General features: G+C 44.4%; 1 protein-coding gene across 3 annotated transcripts in view; it reads left to right on the top strand.

The window, feature by feature from the left end:
* Nucleotides 1–17,208: 17,208 nt before the first annotated feature.
* The window catches only part of Tmem164 (transmembrane protein 164), a 157,403-nt gene continuing 152,780 nt past the window's right edge, over nucleotides 17,209–21,831 (top strand). For 2 of the 3 annotated variants that reach the window (XM_074063169.1, XM_074063168.1), the window contains exons 1-2: nucleotides 17,223–17,363; nucleotides 18,054–18,717. In XM_074063169.1, the coding sequence (XP_073919270.1) occupies nucleotides 18,331–18,717 (387 nt within the window). In that variant the 5' untranslated portion in view covers nucleotides 17,223–17,363; nucleotides 18,054–18,330. Of the gene's footprint in view, nucleotides 17,364–18,053; nucleotides 18,718–21,831 lie in introns of all 3 variants that reach the window. The other variant, XM_074063172.1, reaches the window with a different exon arrangement.

The raw sequence follows: 21,831 nt of genomic DNA, 5'->3' as shown, positions 1-21,831 counted from the left end.
CGAACCAGAGACCTGGGCAGCAAGTGGGAACCTGCCTGGCCCATAGACTACAAAGCTCTGTGTGGCCAGCAGTACTTTCCAATAAAGTGGGGAAGCTTCTAAGATGAAAGCAGCACAGAAGGGACACCTGACCCTTACCAGCCTCCCTCTGAATCCATATATAATACCAACCTATACACAAGAAAGGGCAAGAGACTCCAGTTAGTTTTCCTATATCTGAGTGGTGCTGGGATCAGGTCTGGTGCCCTGTGCAAGTGGTCAAATGTTTGACTACTGAGCTATACACCCACTCTACTGATGAGAAACTACACTGCAACCCTACCTGAACATTGAGATTATCAAAATTTCCAAAAAATGACTTGGCCTCAGATATGCAAATATCAACACAAAAACACAGGAAATATGAAAAAAAAAAAGCCACAAGACACCTCCAAAGGTTAACAACCCCATAGTAACCAACACAAAGGATAGTGGAAAGGAAGAAAACCCAGACAAACAACTCAAAAGCATCAATAGAAAAATAATCAATGAGGCCAAGAATGGTGGCTCACACCTGTAATCCTAGTGACTTGGAAGACAGAGATCAGAAGGGTCATGGTTTGAGGCCAGTCTGGAATGGAAGAAGATTTTCCAAGCATCTCAATATATGCAGGAAAAGTCATCTGCAAAATTTAATATCCTTTCATGATAAAAGGTTTAAAGAAACTAGGAATAGAAGGAACATACCTCAATATAATAAAGGCTACATATAACAAACTTATAGCCTAAATGAGCAAAAACTGAAAGTATTTCTTTTATTTATTTTTTATTATCATATTATTGTTACACTGGGGGTACACTGTGACATTTACAAAAATTCTTATATCATATTCACCTCCTTCATCATTCTCCTTTATTCTCCCTCCCCCAGCTCATTCCTGGATAGTTTCAACAGGTCTCATGCATTATCACACACGAGTGCATAATACTTCTATCATATTCACCCCCTACACCCTTTCCTTATGTCCTCTCCCATTGGTATCAATGCCCAGACAGGACCTGTTTTTCCTTCCCGTTCTCCATTTTTTTAAAAAAATAAGCATTTCTTTTAAAAGTTAGGAATGAGACAAAGATGTCCACTCTCTCCACTCTTATTCAATATAGTGCTTGAATTCTAGCCAGAGCAGGAAGGTAAGGGAAAGAAATAAAATGGATACAAATAGGAAAGGAAAAAGTCAAATTATCTATATTTGCAGATAATATAATCCTGTACTTAAAGGACCAGAAAGACTCCACTAAAAAAAAATCCCCCCAAAATGAACAACAACAACAAAAAACCCCCTTAGATCTGATAAACATTTTTGGCAAAATAGCAGTATAAAAAATTCAATATACAAAAATCAGTAGCTTTTCTATACACCAATAACAAACTAGGAGACAGAAATCAGAAAAAGTTCCATTCACAATAGCTTCAAAAATACCTAGGAACAAACTTAACTAAGTATGTGAAACATCTCTACAATAAAAACTACAAAACATTGAAAAAACACTAGAAGATGGAAAGACCTCCCATGTTCATGGATTGGCAGAATTAGTATAGTAAAAATGGCTATACTACCAAAAGCAATCTACAGATTTAATGCATCAAAATCCTAATGTCATTCTTCACAAAAATAGAAAAAAATAAATCCTGAAATTCACATGGAAAAACAAAAGACCTTGGATAGGCAAAGTAATCCTGAGCAAAAAGAGCAATGCTGGAGGTATCATAATATCTGATTTTATACCACAGATCCATAGTAACAAAGACAGCATGGTACTGGCACAAAAACAGACATATAAATACCAATGGAATGGAACAGAAGATCCTGAAATAAATCCACACAGCTATAGCCATCTGATTTTTGACAACGTAGAAAAAACAACATACGCTGAAGAAAAGACAGTGTCTTCAATAAATGGTGTTGATAAAAATGGATATCCACATGTAGGAGACCAAAACTAGACCTCTATCTCTCACCCTGTACAAAACTCAATTCAAATAGGTCAAAGATCTTAATGTAAGATCTGAAACTTTGAGACTATTCAGGAAAGCATAGGGAAACATTTGAAAATATAGGTATAGGCAAAGACTTTGGATAAGACTCCAATTGCTCAGGAGATAAAAGCAAGAATTGACAATGGAATTGCATAAAATTATTAAAGCTTCTGTTCACTGAAGAAAATAATTACCAACCATTATAGAATGAGAGAAAATTTTTGTGAGCTATTCTTCACACAAAGGATTAATATCCAGAATATATAAAGAGCTCAAAAAAAGTGAACACCAAAACAACAAATAATCCAATTAATTATTGAGCAAGCAAATTGAACAGTAATTCAATGGCTAATAAATGCATGACGAAATGTTCAACATCCTTATCCATAAAGGAAATGCAAATCAAAAGGACACTGAGACTCCATCTCACCCCAGTCAGAATGGCTATCATCAAGATAACAAATAATGACAAGTGCTAGTGAGGATGTGAAGGGAAAATGAACCCTTACACACTGTTGGTGGGCATGTAAATTAGTGCAGCCACTATGGAAGTCAATTTGGAGTTTCCTCAACAAACTAAAACTAGAACTGCCATACAATCCTGTTATACCACTCTTTAACCTTCCCATTTCTTATGAAGTAGCATTCCTGAAATCCCAGCCACCCGAGAGGTGGTGATTGAGAAGATCATAATTTGAGGGCCGAACGAGCCCCGTCTCAACATAAAAAGCTGGGCATGGTGCCATGTGCCTGTCATCCTAGCTAGGCAAGAGGAGTAAAGTAGGAGGGCCACAATCCTGGCCAGCCTGAGCCTAAACCCCATACGCTACCTCATAAATAACTAAAGCAATAGGAAAGGCTGGGGGTGGGGTCAAGTGGTAGAGTGCTTGTCTAGCATGCATGAGGCACTGAGTTCAAACACCAGTACCAAAGAAGAAGAAAGAGGAGGAGGAGGAGGAAAAAGTGAAGGAAGAGGAGGAGAAGGAAATATCATAATGAGACCCACAGAAAACTGTTAAAAAGGAGAGGGGTTATGAAAGAGTAATATATATGGGAAGGATTTCGGCCAAGCACATTATATGCATGTATGTAAACATCCAATGAAATCCCTTTGTAAAATTAATTTATGCTAATAATTTTTGAAAATCTCTCTTTAAAGCCAATTACCCTCTAACCACCATGCTATAGCACTAGTGAGACAATACCCATTAAGAATCTCCAGGTGCTCAGCACCACACTTTGCATCATGTACTCAGGCAACTGCTTACTTGAAATTCAGGCCACCATTTTCACTTGCCTTTTGATTGGGGAAAGGAATTAAATCTATAAAACATGACACCAGCTTATCTTCTGCTTTCCTAAAAGCTCTCCCTTTCCCCTTCTGATTTCAGTTGTTACTGTAGAACGAAAGAGGACCCCACAACTAGGATAGCGACTGCTGGGGCTTTTGTGTAATCCTGGCTTAATGGGCAAAGAACACTATTTCTCTCCCTTCCATTTTCCTGTACAGACCTCTAATGTTGCTCTTGCTGGTTGTTACAGCAATTCTAGAAGTAAGAGTCATTTCTGAAGGTGCTTTTTCACCTGCCCAGAGGAATAGGCAAGAATGTTAGCAGATGGGAATGAGAAATAGGGTGGAAAGCAGGAAACTGTAAGAGCTACCCTGTTGCAACTGTGCTTCTCTGTAGAGTTGCGGAAGAGCAAAATGAGCCCTCTTAGCACAGGCAAGTCTTAGTCCCCACCTTTCTGTTGCTAGCCACAGGCAGCAAGGGTCAGATGTGGTACTCTGGGGTGCCATTTGAGGTGGCTGGGTTGTTTAACCCCTGAGAAGTGAGCAGACTTGAGTAACAAGGGCCAGTGATAGGACAATGACAAATTATCTGCCAATTTCCCCAGTCAGGTGACACTATTTGAACATTTTTAGGCCATAAATATAGTGATCTGGGCCAAGGGAAAGGAGAAATGGAAGGAGGCAGGGTGAGGAAGTAAGGTAAAAGATGTTGGAAGGATGTCAGAAGGAAACCAGAAGTGAAAACCCAGGCATGTCCTGCTTAATTCTAAGCATTTGGCTCCTTAATTCATAGGTGTCAGTTATAACAAAAGGGCATTTCTGCCCACCCCACCCCCAGAAAACACAAATACACACTTGAATGTGAAACTTACGACTTTGAATATCTACCTCAAAGCAAGAAGAAAACCCAGAAGTCATTTTTGGGCTATAAGTCTAAGTTTTCCTTCCTGTTCTCTTCCTATGTTTGCAGGGCCCGCAACCAATGTAGTACCCAGCATCAGCTTTTATGAACCTCCTTGACTCACCTCCATTAAAAATGCCATATATTAAGAGAGCTCACGGAGTGCAGTTGGAGTACAATATTATGTTATTTGTTTCTTAATCTAATCCTCTGCCTTTAGATACTGGAAACAAGAATTAGTCAGAGTCTAATCTCTCCAGGGATGCTTTTCTTTCCAGGCAAGCCTGCTCTGTCTCCTATAGAAAACAGGATGAAATCCAATCTTGAGATGATGTGTCAGGAGAAGAAAAGAGAGGCCCAGATGATGCGAATGGCCCTAGAATGCTGATAAATCTTTTTTCCTAAAATCAACATCTTGGCAAGCTCTCTTCTGTGTAGAGTAACCAATCCCAGTCAGATGTCACTCTGTTAAAATAAGCTTCAGTGACTCCTGTGGACGCAAATGAGGGGAAAAATATTGAATGCAAAAAAAATAAAAATAAAAGAATAAACGATACCAGGACTAGAAGTACAGATCATAGAGCATTTGCTACACACACACACACACACACACACACACGCACCTGCACACACACAAATAAAAAAGAACTGATAAAAGATTTTGGGGTTTTAGCGGGGGTGGTACTGGGGTTTGAACTCAGGGCTTTGCGCTTGCTAGGCAGGTACTGTACCACTTGAGCCATGGCCCCAGCCCAAGAATAAAACTGAGAACAAAAAGTGCCATGGAAAATATCTTTCTTCCTTCTATATTTTTTGGGTTCATTTCTTCTTTCTTTTGCTTTAAAACAATTGAATATTCATTAGGGCAGGGCTTCTCTACTCAGAATCAGAGTTCTTTTGACTTTTAATTTTTGGACTCAATTGTTCATTGGTTTCTTTCACTTAGAAACTCTAGACTAAATCCTATATTCAAATATCTTCTATTTGCTTGAAGCTCTTTATTTTGAAGTAATTATAGATCCACATGTAATCGTAAGAAATACTAAATAGAGGTCCTAAACATCCCATGCGCACTTTGCCCAGTTGTACTTGCTTTTCTTCTCCTGTGATGCTAGGGATTGAAGCCAGAGCCCTACCCTGGAGCTTTATCCCCAGCTATATTTGCTTTTTAAAGTCCAATTAGAAGCCAGGCATGATGGCATGTGCCTTTAATCCTAGTACTCAGGGGACTGAAGCAGAAGGATCAGAAGTTTGAAGCCAGCCTATATTACACAGTAAGACTCTATCTCAAAACAAGCAAAAACAGACCAATTACAGTTTATTATGTGGATTCTTTACTTTCATGCTCATCATTACATTCACATATTATGCTGTACTACATCAGAAGAACTAGGATATGCCCTAGGCAACAGATTACCCAAAATGGCACATTTCAAAGAGAAAACAGAAAACCTCCATCCCAGGCTCATGCAGTCACTGCAAATCATTATTCACTTGCCTTGAAGACAAATTGCACCTTTCTCTACGCAAAGTTCCTGTTCTAAACCAGATTAAAGGAAATAGCAAATATGGAAAGGAACAGCATCTATAATTGTGCTTTGGACTGATAGCAGAACACGAGCTGTGTGGGTCACACACACACACACATGCCATGCTGTGTATCCCTTACAGGGGAAGGTGGGTGTCTGGAGATGAAATCTGGAGGGCAGAACAGATGGAAGGTTAATGAAGAGAAGAAGTGGAGGAAGGCGGCAGGAAGTAGCCCTGAAGTTAAGGCTCTTTCACAAAGAATAGCGCAAGGTGGAGGAGGCTCAGGAAAGTGGCTGGGATGCATGGAGTTGAGCTAAGAATGAGTATAAGATGTTTGTTTTTGGAAACCCTGCTGTCTATCTGTGATGAGCGTACCAGTGGCCAGTCCAAGGGCAAAATGGGGATTCCTGTCTCTGAATTCATCTGTTTTTTTCCTTCTCTGCTTCCAAATTCATCAAAATCTGGAGAACCCCCTCCATGTGAGAACTGCTCTTAAGATATTCAGTCCCCAAGTACTTTGAAAGCAGATGCCAGCTATGCCAAATGAATCCTTGAAAGAGCTAAATCACTTCCTGATTTGAAGCAGTAAGTAAAAATGCTTGCCTATCTCTCATGACAGCAGGAGGTAGAACCAATGCTCAGGTGATGCAGGTAATGAGGCTGAGGACCTGGGCTCAAAGTCCCTGTGGCCTGTTTACTTCTCTACTCCCAGCCCTGAACAGTACAGACTGTGCCCCTATTCACAACCTGGTCCTCTTCCTAGTCAGCTATCTTGCAAGGGTGGGATGAGGTGGGGGTCAGGCTGTGAATTTAGACATATCTGGCATAGGAACTTACCTTTCTACTCATTTCTCTCTCTCTCTCTCTCTCCTTCCTTCTCCTGCCTGTTTCCTCTCAAGTTTGAGATAATATAGCATGTAACTACTTAATAAATGATAGCTGCTATTATGTTTATCACTGTTAATAATAAGATTTATCAGAAGAAATGCAGAGTCACCTGGCCCCTACTCACCTGTCCCCAGACACCCTTTAACTCACTCCAAGAGGGGATGCTATCATCAGTACCCTTTAGTAATCTGAAGTCAAATGAAATCTACCCCCTTTTCCCATCTAACTCTACTGCTGGGGCCATCAATCAAAGCTCTTTTCCCAACCCCAGGAGGGGCCGTTAGCTTTCTCCTCACATCTAACCGGGAGGAGCTAGGGTAGAGGGCTTGCTGGGAGCTGGATGGATGTGGCCAATAGCTCACAGAATCCTCCAGGGGTTCCCAAGCAAGCTTTCCAAAACTACTTTCAGCATATTGATTTCTGACAGCGTTGCAAGTCAGGAAAAGAGCAACTGCAAACTGCCAGCTTGCCCACAGCTCAGAATCAATTGCACATGTAGCAAATGCTTGGGTTTTTTTTCCCCTTTTCTTCTTCCTCTCCTGCAGGAAAGTGTGTGGTTTCTAATAACACTCCTGCTATGTGGTGGGAGGCAATGCGCCATTTCCACCCGAAGCTACAGATTAGAAAGTTATTCCACGGGAATTTTCTCACTTGACTCACTTGAGGTAGATTTGATTTCTACTCTAGGATTAAAACGTGAACATTAGGGATTAGAAAGAGGGCACTCCCTAAGAAACGGTTACTGAGTGACTTACTTGACAGATAAGGGGCTAGCTACTTTACATGCATATTACCTCATTGATCATTACATCCACCAGGCAGGTAAGGAATATACTGTGACTACATATCGGGAATGAGGAAAAAGGCTCTGAGAGGTTCCATCACTAACCTGGGATGGCAAGAACTCATCATGGAGGACAAGGAGCTGAACTCATATTCATTTACTTTGTTACTCAACTATTAATTTAGGAATCAAAACCCACATTTACTTTTATGTTAGTTTCAGCATCAGGGACTTAAAATATTTCTTACTAAATGCGGTATTTATATACAATGGAATTTTATTCAGCCATAAAGAAAATGAAATTTTGTCATTCTCAGGTAAATGGATGGAACTGGAGAACATCATCTTAAGTGAAGTTAACCAGGTTCAGAAGGCCAAAGGCCACATGTTTTCTCTCATATGTGGAATATAGACCTAATACAAATGCAGCAATATTATGACAAACAGGTCACTCTAAGAGGATGTCACATACGAGAGAGGGAGGGTAAAAGAAGGAAGTTGAGAAGGTGAGTGGTTGATGTACTTCCTACACGAGAATGAATATAGAAATCACCATAAGACAGGAACTAAGGTAGAAAGGAGAAAAATAGAGGAGGTGAACCAATTTGGGCTGTAATATATATTTGCATGGAAGTGTCACAATGAAACACCTGTATAGCTATCTTAAACAAACAAAAATGTCTTTTTTCAAAAATAGAGAACAGGAAGGTAAAACAGGTCCTGTCTGGGGGTTAGTTCCAGTGGGAGGAGGGAGGCTAATGGAAAGGGTGTGGTGAAATGTGGTGAAAATATTATGTACTCATGTATATAAATGGAAAAATGAGACCTGTTGAAACCATTACAAGAATGCGGGGAAGGCGTGATGAAGGAGAATGATGGAGGGGGTGAATTCAACTATGATATATTGTAAGAGCTTTTGTAAATGTCACAATGTACCCCCAGTACAATAATAATATAATAAAACTGTAAAAAAATAAAAATATTTCTTGCAACATTTAATCTCAGCAAAAACAAAGAATAGGCATTTATGCATCCTGAAGATTTAAAAATAAGCTGTCCATGAAATTTTAGCTAGAAAATACCTGTTTGTATGTATTATTTGGAACACAGAGGTCCTCAAAACATGTTTATTAAAACAATGATAATGACAACAAAGGAGTTGAGGAAATACAGCCAGTAGAAGTGAAGGTTCCTTGGGCCGTTACCATCCATCTTCCATTCATCTGTGGCTAGCCTAGATTGGAATGAACCAGTTGATCTCTAGTAGTGCAGCAAATTCTTCATTACTATATCATGGTCTAGACAGAAAAGAGAAAAATGATTCTAAACAGTAGCTCCAGTTTGTAAGGCCAGATTCTTATCAATCTTCCCGGTTGTTTTGAAGGAATATCAAAGCTAGAAGGAAATTTAGAGGTGAGTGGCTGAAATCCTTTCAGATTTCAAGGAAGAAGTGACTTGCTCAAGCTAGTTGAATCCAACTGAGGTGTCCTGATTACCAATGACACCTCACTGGTGTCAACATTACAGTGATCTGTAATGTTGTTTCCTGCAGTTTGTCACTTGTGATCAAGCTTGGTCTAAAAGTATTAAGTGAAAAATTCCAGAAATAAACAATTTGTAAGGTTTTTTGTGACACTGGGATTTGAACTCAGGGCCTCACTGAGCTTGCTAGGCAGGCGCTCTACTGCTTGAGCCACTCTGCCAGCCCTAATTCATAAGTTTTAAGTTGTGCAATTCATAAGTTTTAAGATACTGAGTATCTCCCACCATTCCTCTGTGTCTTGCCAGGGATGCGAATCATTCCTTTATACATTGTATCCATGCTATAAATGCTACCCACCCCTTAATCACTTAGTAGCCATCTCAGTTATCAGATATGGTGGTATCACAGTGCTTGTGTTCAAGTACTTAATAATAGCCCCAAAGTACAAGTAAAGATTTTGGCAACTTGAATATACCAAAGAGAAGCTATAAAGTACTTCTTTTAAATGAAAAAGTGAAAGTTCTTGAGAAAACTACACACACAAAAAAACATTGTATGCTAAGGTTGCTAAGATCTATGGGAAAAATAAATCTTCTGTGTGTGAAATCGTGAAGAAGGAAAAAGAAATTCACATTGGTTTTGCTGTTGCACCCAAACCACAAACGTTATGGCCACAGTGAGTGTTAAGTGCCTAGTTATGATGAAAAGGCATTAAATTTCTGTATCTATGAATAGGAGAAAACAAGGTATAGAAAGGGTTCAGTGTTGGTCTTATCAACACTGTGTCCCCTGCAGATAGGGGGACTACAGTACTTTCAGCTGCACGATGCTACTGCCCAGCGAAGCATTCTCAGGCTATGTCAAGGGCAGGGACAGTCCTGAAAAGTCCTTTGCTTTGCCCAGTATGCCACAGCAAGTTTTTGGCTGTGTTTGAGTTTGTGACATTTAACCACAAACTTTTCTTAAGACTCCTGGAAGAAAGACAACAGCCTGACTGCTTCATGATTTAAATAGCCAGATGATGCCAAATTGACTTTCTTATGACAAGGTAAGTGGTAGTTTAGGACTATAAGCCAAGAAAATATTTCTCTAATGATGATAGTCTATTACCATTAATAGAAGTTTTGAATTTGAAAGCTTGAGTAATAATTTGTTAGTCTTGAAAATTTTCTTCAACTTGGCTCAGGCATTCTAGATTATAAGTAAATGGTTTAATAATGTTAGTATCTGTTTAAAGTCATTTTACCCTAAATCAAAGACTTCTTTTTGTATTTCCACCAAAGCTTTTATTTCTTTTCTTAGTATATACCTAATATATGGTTTCCCTGTGAAAGCGAGACTTTCCCATTACTGTCATAAGATTGGATAGCACCAATCATCTTTTGAGCTGATAGAAGATCAGAAATATTGCAAATATTGTGTCTAATTGTATTTGTTTTGGAGATACTCTTGTCAAGCAGGGAGAGGTTGGGATTTGTGCCTTGCTGCCAAGTATGAGGAAAGCACAGCAGGAAGTAGGCTAGGCAGCAAATCACGGACCAAAGGTTAGAACTTGGAGAGTGTCTGTCTCCTAACACAGTGTTTTCCCAACTAGTGAGTCAGGCCTCTTATCACAGGATACAGTGGGGAGCAAGGAAAAATTGCTGCAAGGGGAATCAGGTAGGTTAGAGGTCAGGGATCTAAACAATGAAGCCCAAAGGAACAAAATATCCACCAGATACTAGAGAACCATCTAGAGAAGTTAGCTTGATAGGTCTGGAGACTACAGGAGTCTTACAAATAAGTGCAAATGTTGAAGGACAGACTTTTAGAAAGGATATCTTTTAAATAAAACCAGAACTGGGCATGGTAGTAAATGCCAATAGTCCCAGGTACTCAGAGGCTGAGGCAGGAGGATCTCTGGAGTCCAGGAGTTTGAGGACAGCCAGGACAGCATAACAAGACCCTATCTCTTAAATATAAAGAAGGAAATAAAATCAAAGCCAGAAATAGAATGCGACTATTGTTATTCTTTAGTTACAGCTCTGATTCTTTTTTTGTATTTTTTTCTAGTGCTGGGGATTGAAACAGGGCCCCACACACTCTACTACTGAGCTGTATCCCCAGGCATCACAGAGCTCTGTATGTTGCAGGAGCTCACGTTATTGTTGTCTCATGCTGGAGACCATGAATGGAAAGAAAGAGAAAGAGAAAAGCTGCTTCAGTATGACTGAACCCATTTAAAAATGGCTATTTTTTTTCTATTATGGTGAAAGAGATAGCATGTAGCAATGGGCTTAAAAAATCTAGAAGTTTCAGCCAGGAATGGTGGTGCACACCTATAATCCCAGTACTCAGGAGGCAGAGGCAGGAAGATTGAGTGTTCCAGGCCAATCTGGGCCATTATAGCAAGACCCTGTTTCAAAACAAGACAAAATAAAACAAAAAAAGAAAGAAAGAAAATCAAGAGCCAAGCCTGGGATTATCATGGAATGGAAGGATGAGGGAAGGAGAGGGAGCATACAGTGTCCGTTTTCTGTGATTTGGAGCCAACGGGGGCATTCTGGGCTCGGCCTTGATGGAGAATATAGGGCAGAAGGAGGATTTTATTGAATTAGAGCTGTACCAGGTATTTCATCTTTTGTTACTACAGTGAAGCACTGGAGGCAGGCTAACCATAATGAAAACAGGTTTACTTACCTCACAGTTTTGGAGGCTGAAAGTCCAAACAGTATGGAATAGGTTCTGGCAAAGACCTCAGCACATAGTAGGAGTTCATGTGGGAGGAAGAAATCATGTGGCCAGACAGGAAACTGGACAGGAGTGTGAGGAATCAATTGTACTACCTTTATAAGGAACCCCTTTCTCTATAACTAACTCAGGGTTTGCAAAGACTACTTTAATGCCATCCAAAAGCAGGGGCCCCCATGATCTCAGGACCTCTCACTAGGCCTCACCCCTAAAGGACCCATCACCTCCCAAATTACCACATGGAAGACCAAACCTTCAGCACATGAAGCCTTGGAGGACAAATCACATCTAAACCATAAGCACCACTTGCTCAGCTCACCCCATCCTTTTGCTAAATATTTATTGTGCTATTTGGGAACTTTTGCAAACTGAGAGGATAACAATTCTTTTTTTTTTTGGTGGGACTGGGGTTTTGAACTCAGGGGTTTGTGCCTGCAAGTGCTTTACCACTTGAGCCACACCTCCAGTCCATTTTGCTCTGGTTATTGTGGAGATGGGATCTTAAGAACTATTTGCCCAGGCTGGCCTTGAACCAGAATTCTCCCAATCTTAGTCTCTCAAGTAGCTAGGATTACAGATGTGAACCACTAGCGCCCAGCAGGATCAGAATTATTCCTGTGTTCCTAGAGTTCAGAGGCTGAGTTCATGGCAGCACACACCTTTCTCTTTCTCTGGGATGTCAGATTCTGTTGCCTTTGCCAGATTGTGTGCAGTTCATGTATTCCAAGGGTCTTCAACAGTTCTGTGGGAATGTGACGCGGAGGCCCTGTCGTTCATGTGAGCTATGAGATTTATTGCTCCAGGGTGGTGCAGGGCTTCCCAGCAACAGCAATTCCTGGCCCTGCAATTAAAGACCCTGGTGGGTCCTGAGTCTGATTGGTTTTAGCCTCTTCTACACTCTCAGTATTCATTTCCTGACATGAGTGATCTGGTGGACCTCAGGGACAAAGAATGTTGAGCAAAATGAGCCAGTCACAACAGAGTACATGCTGAATGATAGTACTTACGTGACATTCAAGAACAGGCAAAGAGAATCTATAGCCATAGAAAGCAGAGAACGACTACCTCTGGGAGTGGGGACTGATGGGGAGGTAGCTTGAAGATGGTGATTACAGGGTGATACATTTGTCCGACTCATGGAGCTGTATACTTAAGACTAATAATGCATCTTAGTGTATATAAATTAACGAGCAATAAAAGAGAAAAAATAAAAGCAGTGATCTCTTCATAGATAGCCAGCTCATCTACCAAGATGATATGGTCTGCTGAAAGACAATTTTGTATATAGTTTCAGGTCCCTGGCTTTGGGGCTGGCAGATAAATCTGGCATGAAATCTTACCGCGGGCACTCACAGGTAGTATGGCCTGAGCTTCCATTTTTCTCATCTGTAAAGTGGGAATCATAATAACAGTAACTACCTCCCAGGGCTGTTTTTTTCTCCCTGGTACTGGGGTTTGAACTCAGGGCCTCATGCATGCTAGGCAGGTGCTCTACTACTTGAGCCACTCGCTGAATCTTTTTCGTGTTGGATATTTTCAAGATAGGGTCTCACAAACTATTTGCTTGGACTGGCTTTGAACCAAATTCCTCCTTATCTTTGCCTCCTGAGTAGCTAGGATTACAGGTGTGAACCACCAGCACCTAGTTACAGGGCTGTTTTATCATGGGGATTAAATGAGATACTGTATGCAAATCATTGTGCTTGATCAGCCTTGGTTAGATTTTCTTACTCTAGTGACTAAACCTGTAGTAGTTTTCAATCTTGGCTTAAAACCATCCCCATCTTAAGGCCCTGCTTCCAGAGTTTCTGATGGTATTGGTCTGGGTTGTGGCCCAAGGCTCAGTATTTCTAAAACCTATCCAGATGATTTTCCAGTGCAGCCAGAACTGACAACCACAGGGCTTAGATTTATTCACATCTCCAAATGGCTGCTCTTTTTCCATGATGTTCCTGGCAATTTCAGCTTCTTGTGTTGTTCCCTCTTTTCTGAACTCCTTCAGAATTAAGGTATAACTGCCGTACAACCCAGTGCACAACTCCGAAGTGTGCAGCTCTGAGTGTTTCCATATGTGTACACCTGTGTAACACTACCCAGATCAAGATCCCTGTGATACTACTCGGATTAAGACCCAGAGCACTTCCAGCAATCCCAGGAGACGTCCTCCTTTTCTCTTCCCATCAGCACCCTCAGGTACCTGCCAGGCCGACCTTTCTCCCCATAGATGACTTTTGCTTGGCGTTGAACTACCCCTGAATTTTTTTCTGCTTCCCTGGCCTGTGCAGTTCACTTGTAATAGGTAAGATTTGTCTCATTGGCTTAACTTGTGTTTATATCTCCCTCCTGCATTGTTATCAAACCTTTCTAGTTTATGAGTCTTCTCCCAACTGGATTTGAAGCTCTCCAGGGCAGGAATTGCCCATGGGTCTAGCACATACTTCTGCATATAATAAAGGGCCAGGTGAGCATATACGGAATGAATTCTGATGTTGAATGAATCAGAGGGGGAGAAACACTATGCAGACAGTCAGATCAAGACAAAGGCTTCTCTTCATTCTCCTCCATACACACGCAGTTATTTTTTACTGCTAACACTTCATATAATCTCAGGAATTGTGCATTGTTGTTTGCTTGTGGGAGCTCAAACATGCCTTTGTCAGGTTCTACTGCAGATAGAAGGGCAGTAGATTCAAGGAATAAAGGGCAGGAGGAGAAAAGGTTGGATGGCCAATCAGAGTTTGCTCTGGCCCCTGTTGTTGAAAGAACACTGGACCAGGAGTTAGAAACCCAAGTTCTGGTCCTGGCTCTGCCACTAACTTGTGTGATCTCAGGTAGGTCACTTCACTTTTCTGAGCCTTGGATTGTCCATGATATACAGAGGAAATGATTTCTGAGACTTTTGTCCTTCACAGCATTCCACAGGTTACCTGGGTTCAAAATTGGGAAGGCAGTTTGGCTAAAGAATTTAGAGCATTGTCCCCAAAAGCAGAAGGATGGCTTTTATCACCACACCAGGTAGATCAGTTGTCTGCCTTAAGATTCAAACAAGACCTGGCTGCAAAGGCACGGAGGCTGGAGGCTGGAGGCTGGAGGCAGAGTTTATAGAATCCAAGAAGATAACAGTCAGCAGGTATTCTAGGGACCACTTCTAGTTCAACCCCCTCAGTTTGCTGAGGGGAAAATCATCCTCAAGTTCTCTCCGATCTGAGCCTGGATTCCGGGTTCCCTTTTCACTGTGTGCCACAAAACTCTCCTTAGAAAGCAAAGTTCATTTGCTCTTGTGAGTGTTTGGAGACAAGAAGGCTCTGGCCTGTGTCCCAGCAAAGAAATGATCAGGACATTCATCTGCAATTTTTTGAGTTTCTAAAATATGACACACGATTTCAGCTCAGTTCTTGCTGCCTTTTACCTATGGGGACAAATATCTAGAATTTATTTAATATTAGCTATAGGTTTGTTATTCTGATAGGTGCTGGGGGGGTTATGAAAGATTAGGGCCCTTCCCTTCTTTCAAAGAGCTGGATGTGGGAGGCAGGACTCACAATGAAAGAACAATGGAAGGCAGTATGTGATTGAGAATAAAATGAGTGGAGCACTCAATCAATGCTGTAGAAGTTCGGAGGAGGGAGAGAGCTCTGGGGACTGGGTGTAGGATTGGGAAGTGTGTTTTTCCTCAGGCTTTGAAAGATGGGTAGGGTTGTTTATGCAGACCTGGGGGAGGGCACTGAATTCGAGTGTGCATGCCCATGTGCATAAGCACACACGCAAATGCAAATGCACAGATGGGTAACAACAGGTACCATTTAGTAGGCACATTCCATGCAGCAGATACTCCATAACGTTCTATGAAATTCAACTCACTCAAATGTGTATAATCCTATGACTATCTTTCAGTTAATCGATAGGAAATTGAGGCACAGAGAAGGTCAAGAAATTGCCCAAGGTGACACAGCAAATAACTGGCATAAATGGGACTAATTAGAATTCAGAGCTTAAAAACATTTTATTCTTCTACTTAGGAAAAAGAGGAATTTGTGGCTCAGGTGAGGAAATTGGCCTGGCTATAGTCATTAAAGACAGTCATTTTACAAACACAGGAGTGGCCAGGCCACATTCCTAACTGAAGCCCAGCATGGAAATTGAAGGGATTAATGGAGTCATTACTGAGTGCTATGCTACCTCACTCTTACTTCTTTGAAAATAGGAACTTGAGGTCTCCAGAGGCCACATGCCATGGCCAGGAGCTCTTCAGCTTTGCTCCTTCATTATGCTGCCGGACCACTTACCAAAACACCTCAGAAGAATAAATGAGCAAGCCTCTGAACCAATTCTTGTGTGCTTTTGTGCTTTCTTAATTAGCACTTGAACAGCATCACGCCTGTGGTAGACGCCACACAAAGCAACCTGGCTATATTTGTCAAGAACACCACACTTGGAAAGGCTGGGAGGGCAATGACCTGATAATACAATGGATTCTATTTTATGTTTTGAGCCTGGTTTGCAGCCAACCTCTGAAAGTGTTTCCTAGGCAAGGTGCCTAACTGTGTTTTTCTGGATATTCTTACCTCAGTGTTCAATAAATACGAAATCAGCATGAGGTAGATTCTGAAGCTGTCATTTTCCCATTTCCTTGACCCAAGAAAAGCAAACACAGTGAGTGGATGGGTAGAAAGCAGCAGTGAAGAGTGGACCCTGTCCCTGGGCAGCTCTCAGTGTCCAGGCTGCCCTTTCCATGTGTGCATTAGGAAATACTAGCTCTCAGGGAGGGAGGAGGGAAAGAGGTCAGGGGAAGCTGCTTTTTCTCCAGCTAGGCTTCCACTGAAAGCATGTCAGGAGTGAAGGGAGAAGGAAGGGAGGAAGAGGGAGGGCCAGGGGTGAGCTTTGTGGCTGGAGACAGAGAAAACTTGGGACCAGAGCAGGAGGAAGATTGGGGAAAGGAAGTCTCTGACCTGGAGACCAAAGTTGGGGAGTGAGGCTGTGGGTGAGAGAAGACACCTTCCTGCTCTTGCCTGAATCTACCACTTCACGGCAGGAGGGAAGGAACAGGCAGAGGCCCACTGAAAGCCAAGCTTGCCCAGCTGCAACTGTTCATCGCTAGCTAGCTAGGCTTCTTTCTTCTACAAGAAGTTAGAGGGGGCCGGCTGAGTGCCTACTATGTGCCCAGTGTCTAAGGAGGTGCCTGGAGAACCAGGGCTCAGGAGGCGGAGTCAGTCAACAAGGCTTCAGAGGGGAGGGAGTTGTGTCTGGGTGGTGAAGGAGGGCGGCTGTGCACGCGTGCGGGCTCAGAGTTCAGAAGAGGAGGCAGGCGGGGAGGAGGAGGAAGGAGGCGGAGATTGAATCGCTGGAGGGAGGCGGTTGGTGGTGGGGGGGGAGCCAGGAGGACTCGGGCTGGGAGGTGTGAATGGTGGATACGGTGGGGGGAGTGCGGGAGGCATGGGAGGGAAAGGGGCAGGGCGGGGCAGTGGTGGCCCGAGGACTTGGGGGCGGGGGGAGGCGGGAGACTGAACTGGACCGAGGAGGGACGAGGGCGGAGGGAGGCGGTGGCTAAGGGGAGGAGAGAGGGAGGGGAAGAAGGAGGAAGCGAGCGCAGTTGCTGCAGGGGGAGGAAGATCAGGAGGAGGAGTCGTGCGCGGCGGCGGCAGCGGCGGTGGCTGCGGCCGCGGCCGCCAGGGGAACCGGGCGCCGGGGCACCCGGAGTGCGGGATCGGAGCGATCGCCCGAGCCGGGCCCAAGCTGCCGGTGAGTGGAGCCCCGAGGGCGCGGCGGCCCGTCCCCGGGGCCTAGCGGGAGGAGCGGGAAAATGCGGTGGCGCCGGGGCGGAGGGTGGGGGCCGCAGGAGCCCAGCCCCTGGCTGGCCCGGCCTCCAGCCCTCCCTCTCGGCTTCCTCCCGCCGCTGCCTGCGCGAGGGGGGCAGGTCCCGGGCGGGCGGCGGGCTGAGGGTGGTGCTGCCCGGAGGGCGGGCGTCTGGGGCCGGGGGTGGAGCTGGGGGATCGGGGGTGTACCCGGGGGCGGGAGGCTGGACCGACCCGGACGGCTGTAAATTGGCTGAAGGGGCCGTCGGCGGCGAAGTTGCTAGCTGGGGGCAGAGACGGCCACGCGGTTGCAGGAGTAAGAGATCCCCCTTGTGGAGTGCGTGAGACGAGGAGTCCGGTGTCCCTGCCATCCCCGTCGCCCTCCCCGCCTGCCCGGCCCCGCTAGCTCCCTTCCTAGCCTCCGCCTGTCCCCTCGCTGTCACCCCTTTGGTCCCTCGGTTTGCTCCCTCCGCAGTGCCGAGTCCTTTCGGCCCCCTCCGGCTTCCCCTGACCCCTGCTTGCTTCGCCACCACCCCGGTTCCCCTTTTCTTCCCTCGCTAGTTGCCCCTCCCCGCTTCGTTAATTCCCCGGTGCAATTGCCTCTTTGAGACCTATTTTTTCCTCTCCTTCCTTTTAGATTGGCCAACGGCTCCTTTCAACCCTGCCTCGTTGGTGGCCACTGGAGAAGCGCGGGGGGCTCCCCAGACAGCCGTGGGGACGAGTTAGAGCCAGCACTATACCCTGGGCCTCGCGTGTAGCTCCCCCTCCCCTGCTCTAGGTGCCCCGGTGTCCTGAGGGGGGTGCGGGGTGTGCCCTCCTTACATGTTCTACCACCTGGGCAACCCTCTCGGCTTGTGGTCCATCTCTCTCTTGCTTCCTGTACGGTGGTCGAGGGGAACCAACCACTTTGCATCATGTCCCGGTATAGCTACCAAAGTCTCCTGGACTGGCTCTATGGGGGCGTGGACCCCAGTTTTGCAGGCAATGGGGGCCCCGACTGTGCTGCCTTCCTCTCTTGGCAGCAGCGGCTGCTGGAAAGTGTGGTGGTCCTGACCCTGGCCCTGTTGGAGATCCTGGTGGCCCTGCGGCACATCCTGAGGCAGACGGAGGACGGTAGGGGTGGTCGTGGCAGCCAGCCACAGCAGGTGACCCAGCGGCCAGAGGAAGGCAAGGAGAGCCTGAGCAAGAATCTGCTCTTAGTAGCCCTGTGCCTGACCTTCGGGGTGGAGGTGGGCTTTAAGTTCGCCACCAAGACCGTCATCTACCTGCTCAACCCCTGTCACCTGGTCACCATGATGCATGTGAGTCTGTTGACTTTTTCCTGGGCAGCCTAAGTGATAAGAGTCATTTTATGTGCTCAGGACACTTGGTAGTGTAGAGCACTTCATCCCTGTGGGAAGTGGGACCCTTAAAAATGATTTTCCAATGAGTGGCTGCCATTGTGCCAATTTCAGATTTGACTTTTTTCATGTTTGCACAATGTGTCAGCCTCACAGTGGAGGTGAGGAAGCTTGTGCCTGAACCCTAGAAAGGAGGCACAGGCTGGAGGCTCCTCCCCTCCTAGCCCTGAGCAGGCCTTGTCTTTCACAAGCAGGACATCCAGCTCCAGCCAGGTGTCCATGGCTCAGCGCTCTTGCCTTTTGTGGTAGTTAATTTTCTAGGGGTCTGGTGGCACTCTTTGCTGGAGGTGGTCACATTAGCTTCCTTTTCTTCACTGTGGTACTTTGGGGAAATACTTTTATGGGTTTCTCTTAATGACTCTTTCATTTGGGAGTTGATCCTCTTAGGGTGAGGCCTGCCTTTGGTTTCTTAGGTGCCAGAGCCACCTCAAACTCCTACCACGAGGTCTCTGAAGCAGACCCCAGGGTGGCTGGGGGGAACTTTGCCTGGTGATTCCTTCTGTGGTGAGAGGGTATTTATTTACTCTTTGCACACCTCTCCATCTTATCACTCCCATTCTGTCTCCTGTGGTCATACTCTAGGGGTACTCAAAGAGCTGATTTTTTTTTTACCTCCCCAACTGCTACCCTTTAGCAATGCTACAGAAAACAAATACGATTGACATGAGAAATTGCCAGATACAGAAAAATAATCTGGGTGAGGACCAATTGTGAGACTGTCTTTCTGTATACTCAGACTGTGCAGAGATGTTCTGAAGCTATGGAATCACAGAGGAGGAGGAAGGGGAGAAGGGGGAAGGCAGTCGGTCTTTTGTAGCTTTCAGGCTGTGGAAAACCTGGTGTCTTTTATTCAGGGGCAGTTTGAAAACCTGTCATTAGCATTTTTATTGCTTTTATATTTGTAGAAGGTTGTTCTCTGGAGACTTATGACAGCCCTATGTGGGGCAGGAGGTTGAAATGATTATCTCCATTTTATAGCCTTGGTGGGGCTCAGGGATGGAAGGTCGCTTGCCTTGCAGCCAAACTATGAATTAGCAGCTGGGCCAGAAAGCAAACCCACTCTCCTTTGGAGTTGGAAGCTGTCAGTCCCAAGTTGGGGTGGCAGCGGGTGATGGAGCAGTGGAGGGGGAGGGGCAGAGGCAGATGAGCATTGTGCTAAGGTTCTCCTGGTTCAGAGACTGGCTAGCTCTGTGTTCCTAGGAATGCATTCGATTGCACATTCTTGACCTCAGTTTCTCAATCTGGAAAATGTGGCCAATGACCTGTGGTACCCTCCCATCTTGCAGATGTGGTAAGGAGGTGTGGATCGCTTTGGGGTAAGGAGGCTCTTATTGATTGGGTGGCTATAAGTATGGAACAGAGCTGGAGGGGGCAGCCCTTTTTTTTTAGAGTGGGCTTCTTGGGAAGTGATACCATTCACAGGAACTCCAGGGCTGGCCCAGCTAGACCTTCTGTGTAAATTTGAGCCAGTCCTTTTTTTCTTATTTATGAATGGCCTTTTTGTTAGTGAGAAGAAACAACGCAACTCAGCTGCTGCTGTGTGTGAGGCTTTCTGCTGTATGAGGCTCTCTGGACAGGAGTGTTTTTTTAGGACGGCAGGTGGTAAGGGTCAGAGGATGCCTCTTCTACAAAGGGGTCTTGAGAACTCTGGCAACCACCTATCTAGAAGGTCAACAAAGGACTAAATTCAGCCTTCCTGGGGCTGCTGCTGGTGTGATGACATCAAACCTGGCAGTGCCATGGTGGTTTTTAGAGGAAAGATTTTAGAGGGTTTTAGAAGACTCAGGAGACCTAGGTCTGGCATTAATGCGTCATATGACTTTGGGGAAAGTACTCTTCCTGGGCCTCAGTTTGCCCACCTGTAAAATGAGGTAGAGTTGCACTCGTGACGTTCCACAGTCCGTGTTCTGTGATTCATTTGTCCATAAGCAATAGATAGGGATGCAACTGAGAGTGATTCTGGAAAGCTGTTGACCTGCTTGTGCGGAGAAAGGAAATTTGTTTCTTTTCTGTGGATGTCAGGTAACCAGCCAGCCCCTCTTTGTCTTTTGCTGCATGTGTCTCCTAGTAAGCTTGACCAGGCCACATCTGGGGACACATGCAGAGGATGACTTGACTCTGGACTGAGTCCTGTCACTTGTGTTTTTTTGTACTGTTCTCCTTAAACTCTTTAGCTATAAGGTGGGGCAGAGAACAGAGTCATGCTGAGGAATTCTTGAGTAACCTACTGGGGATCCCAATTTTCCATCCCCTGTGTGGGGCTGTTCCCTGAAAGCAGAATGTATAGATTTTTATTGCTTGAGTCACACTTCCAGCAGGAATGTATAGATTTTTTTAAAGATGTGAGTCCTAAAAAAATTAACAGATGGTTGGAAGCAATTTTCTGACTTGATGGCAGCAGGGACTAATGATTGCAGGTAAGGTTAATAATTCCTTTCATTTATCTAGCACTTTACTTATAAGGCACTTTGATATGCATTCTTATTGAAGTTTATGATAGATCAGCTTTGGCCTGGAGAAAGATGCTAAATTGTTACCTATGACTGTGTCTATTCCAAAGGAGAGATATTATGTATTAAAGAAATGCTTTGGTAAGTGAATTAGCTGATTTAGGCTATAATGTAGTAGAAAACTCTGGAGTTTAGAAGTCCTGACAAGGAAAGGGAGATGTTAGCTGAAGTGACAAGGAAAGGGAGATGTTAGCAAGAGACATACTAATATGTATCTCTCAACTGGATAACTCAATTTTGGCTTTGTAGAAAGGCCTTCATCCTCAGTTTGTAACAAGGTTGATGTTGCTTTAGGCCAGGAAGTAGAGGAGTTGGAGCAAAATTGGTTACTTTGCCAGTCTGCCATTTTCAGTCTGCAAAATATTCATTCCCAACGCCTTGTTACACAGACCCTCGTCACAGCCAGGCTGCCTTTGGGTGACTGCCAACTGTAGTAGCATAAGGAAGGGCAGAACTTGTGTCTGAATTCTGCTCCTGATTAGTATTCCTGCTGTCTGGTTTCTTT

Source organism: Castor canadensis, chromosome X (genome assembly GCF_047511655.1).
Source record: "Castor canadensis chromosome X, mCasCan1.hap1v2, whole genome shotgun sequence".
NCBI classification, from domain to species: Eukaryota; Metazoa; Chordata; class Mammalia; order Rodentia; family Castoridae; genus Castor; species Castor canadensis.
The sequence above is the reverse complement of the archived record's forward strand: the minus strand, read 5'-3'. Positions and strand labels throughout refer to the sequence as shown.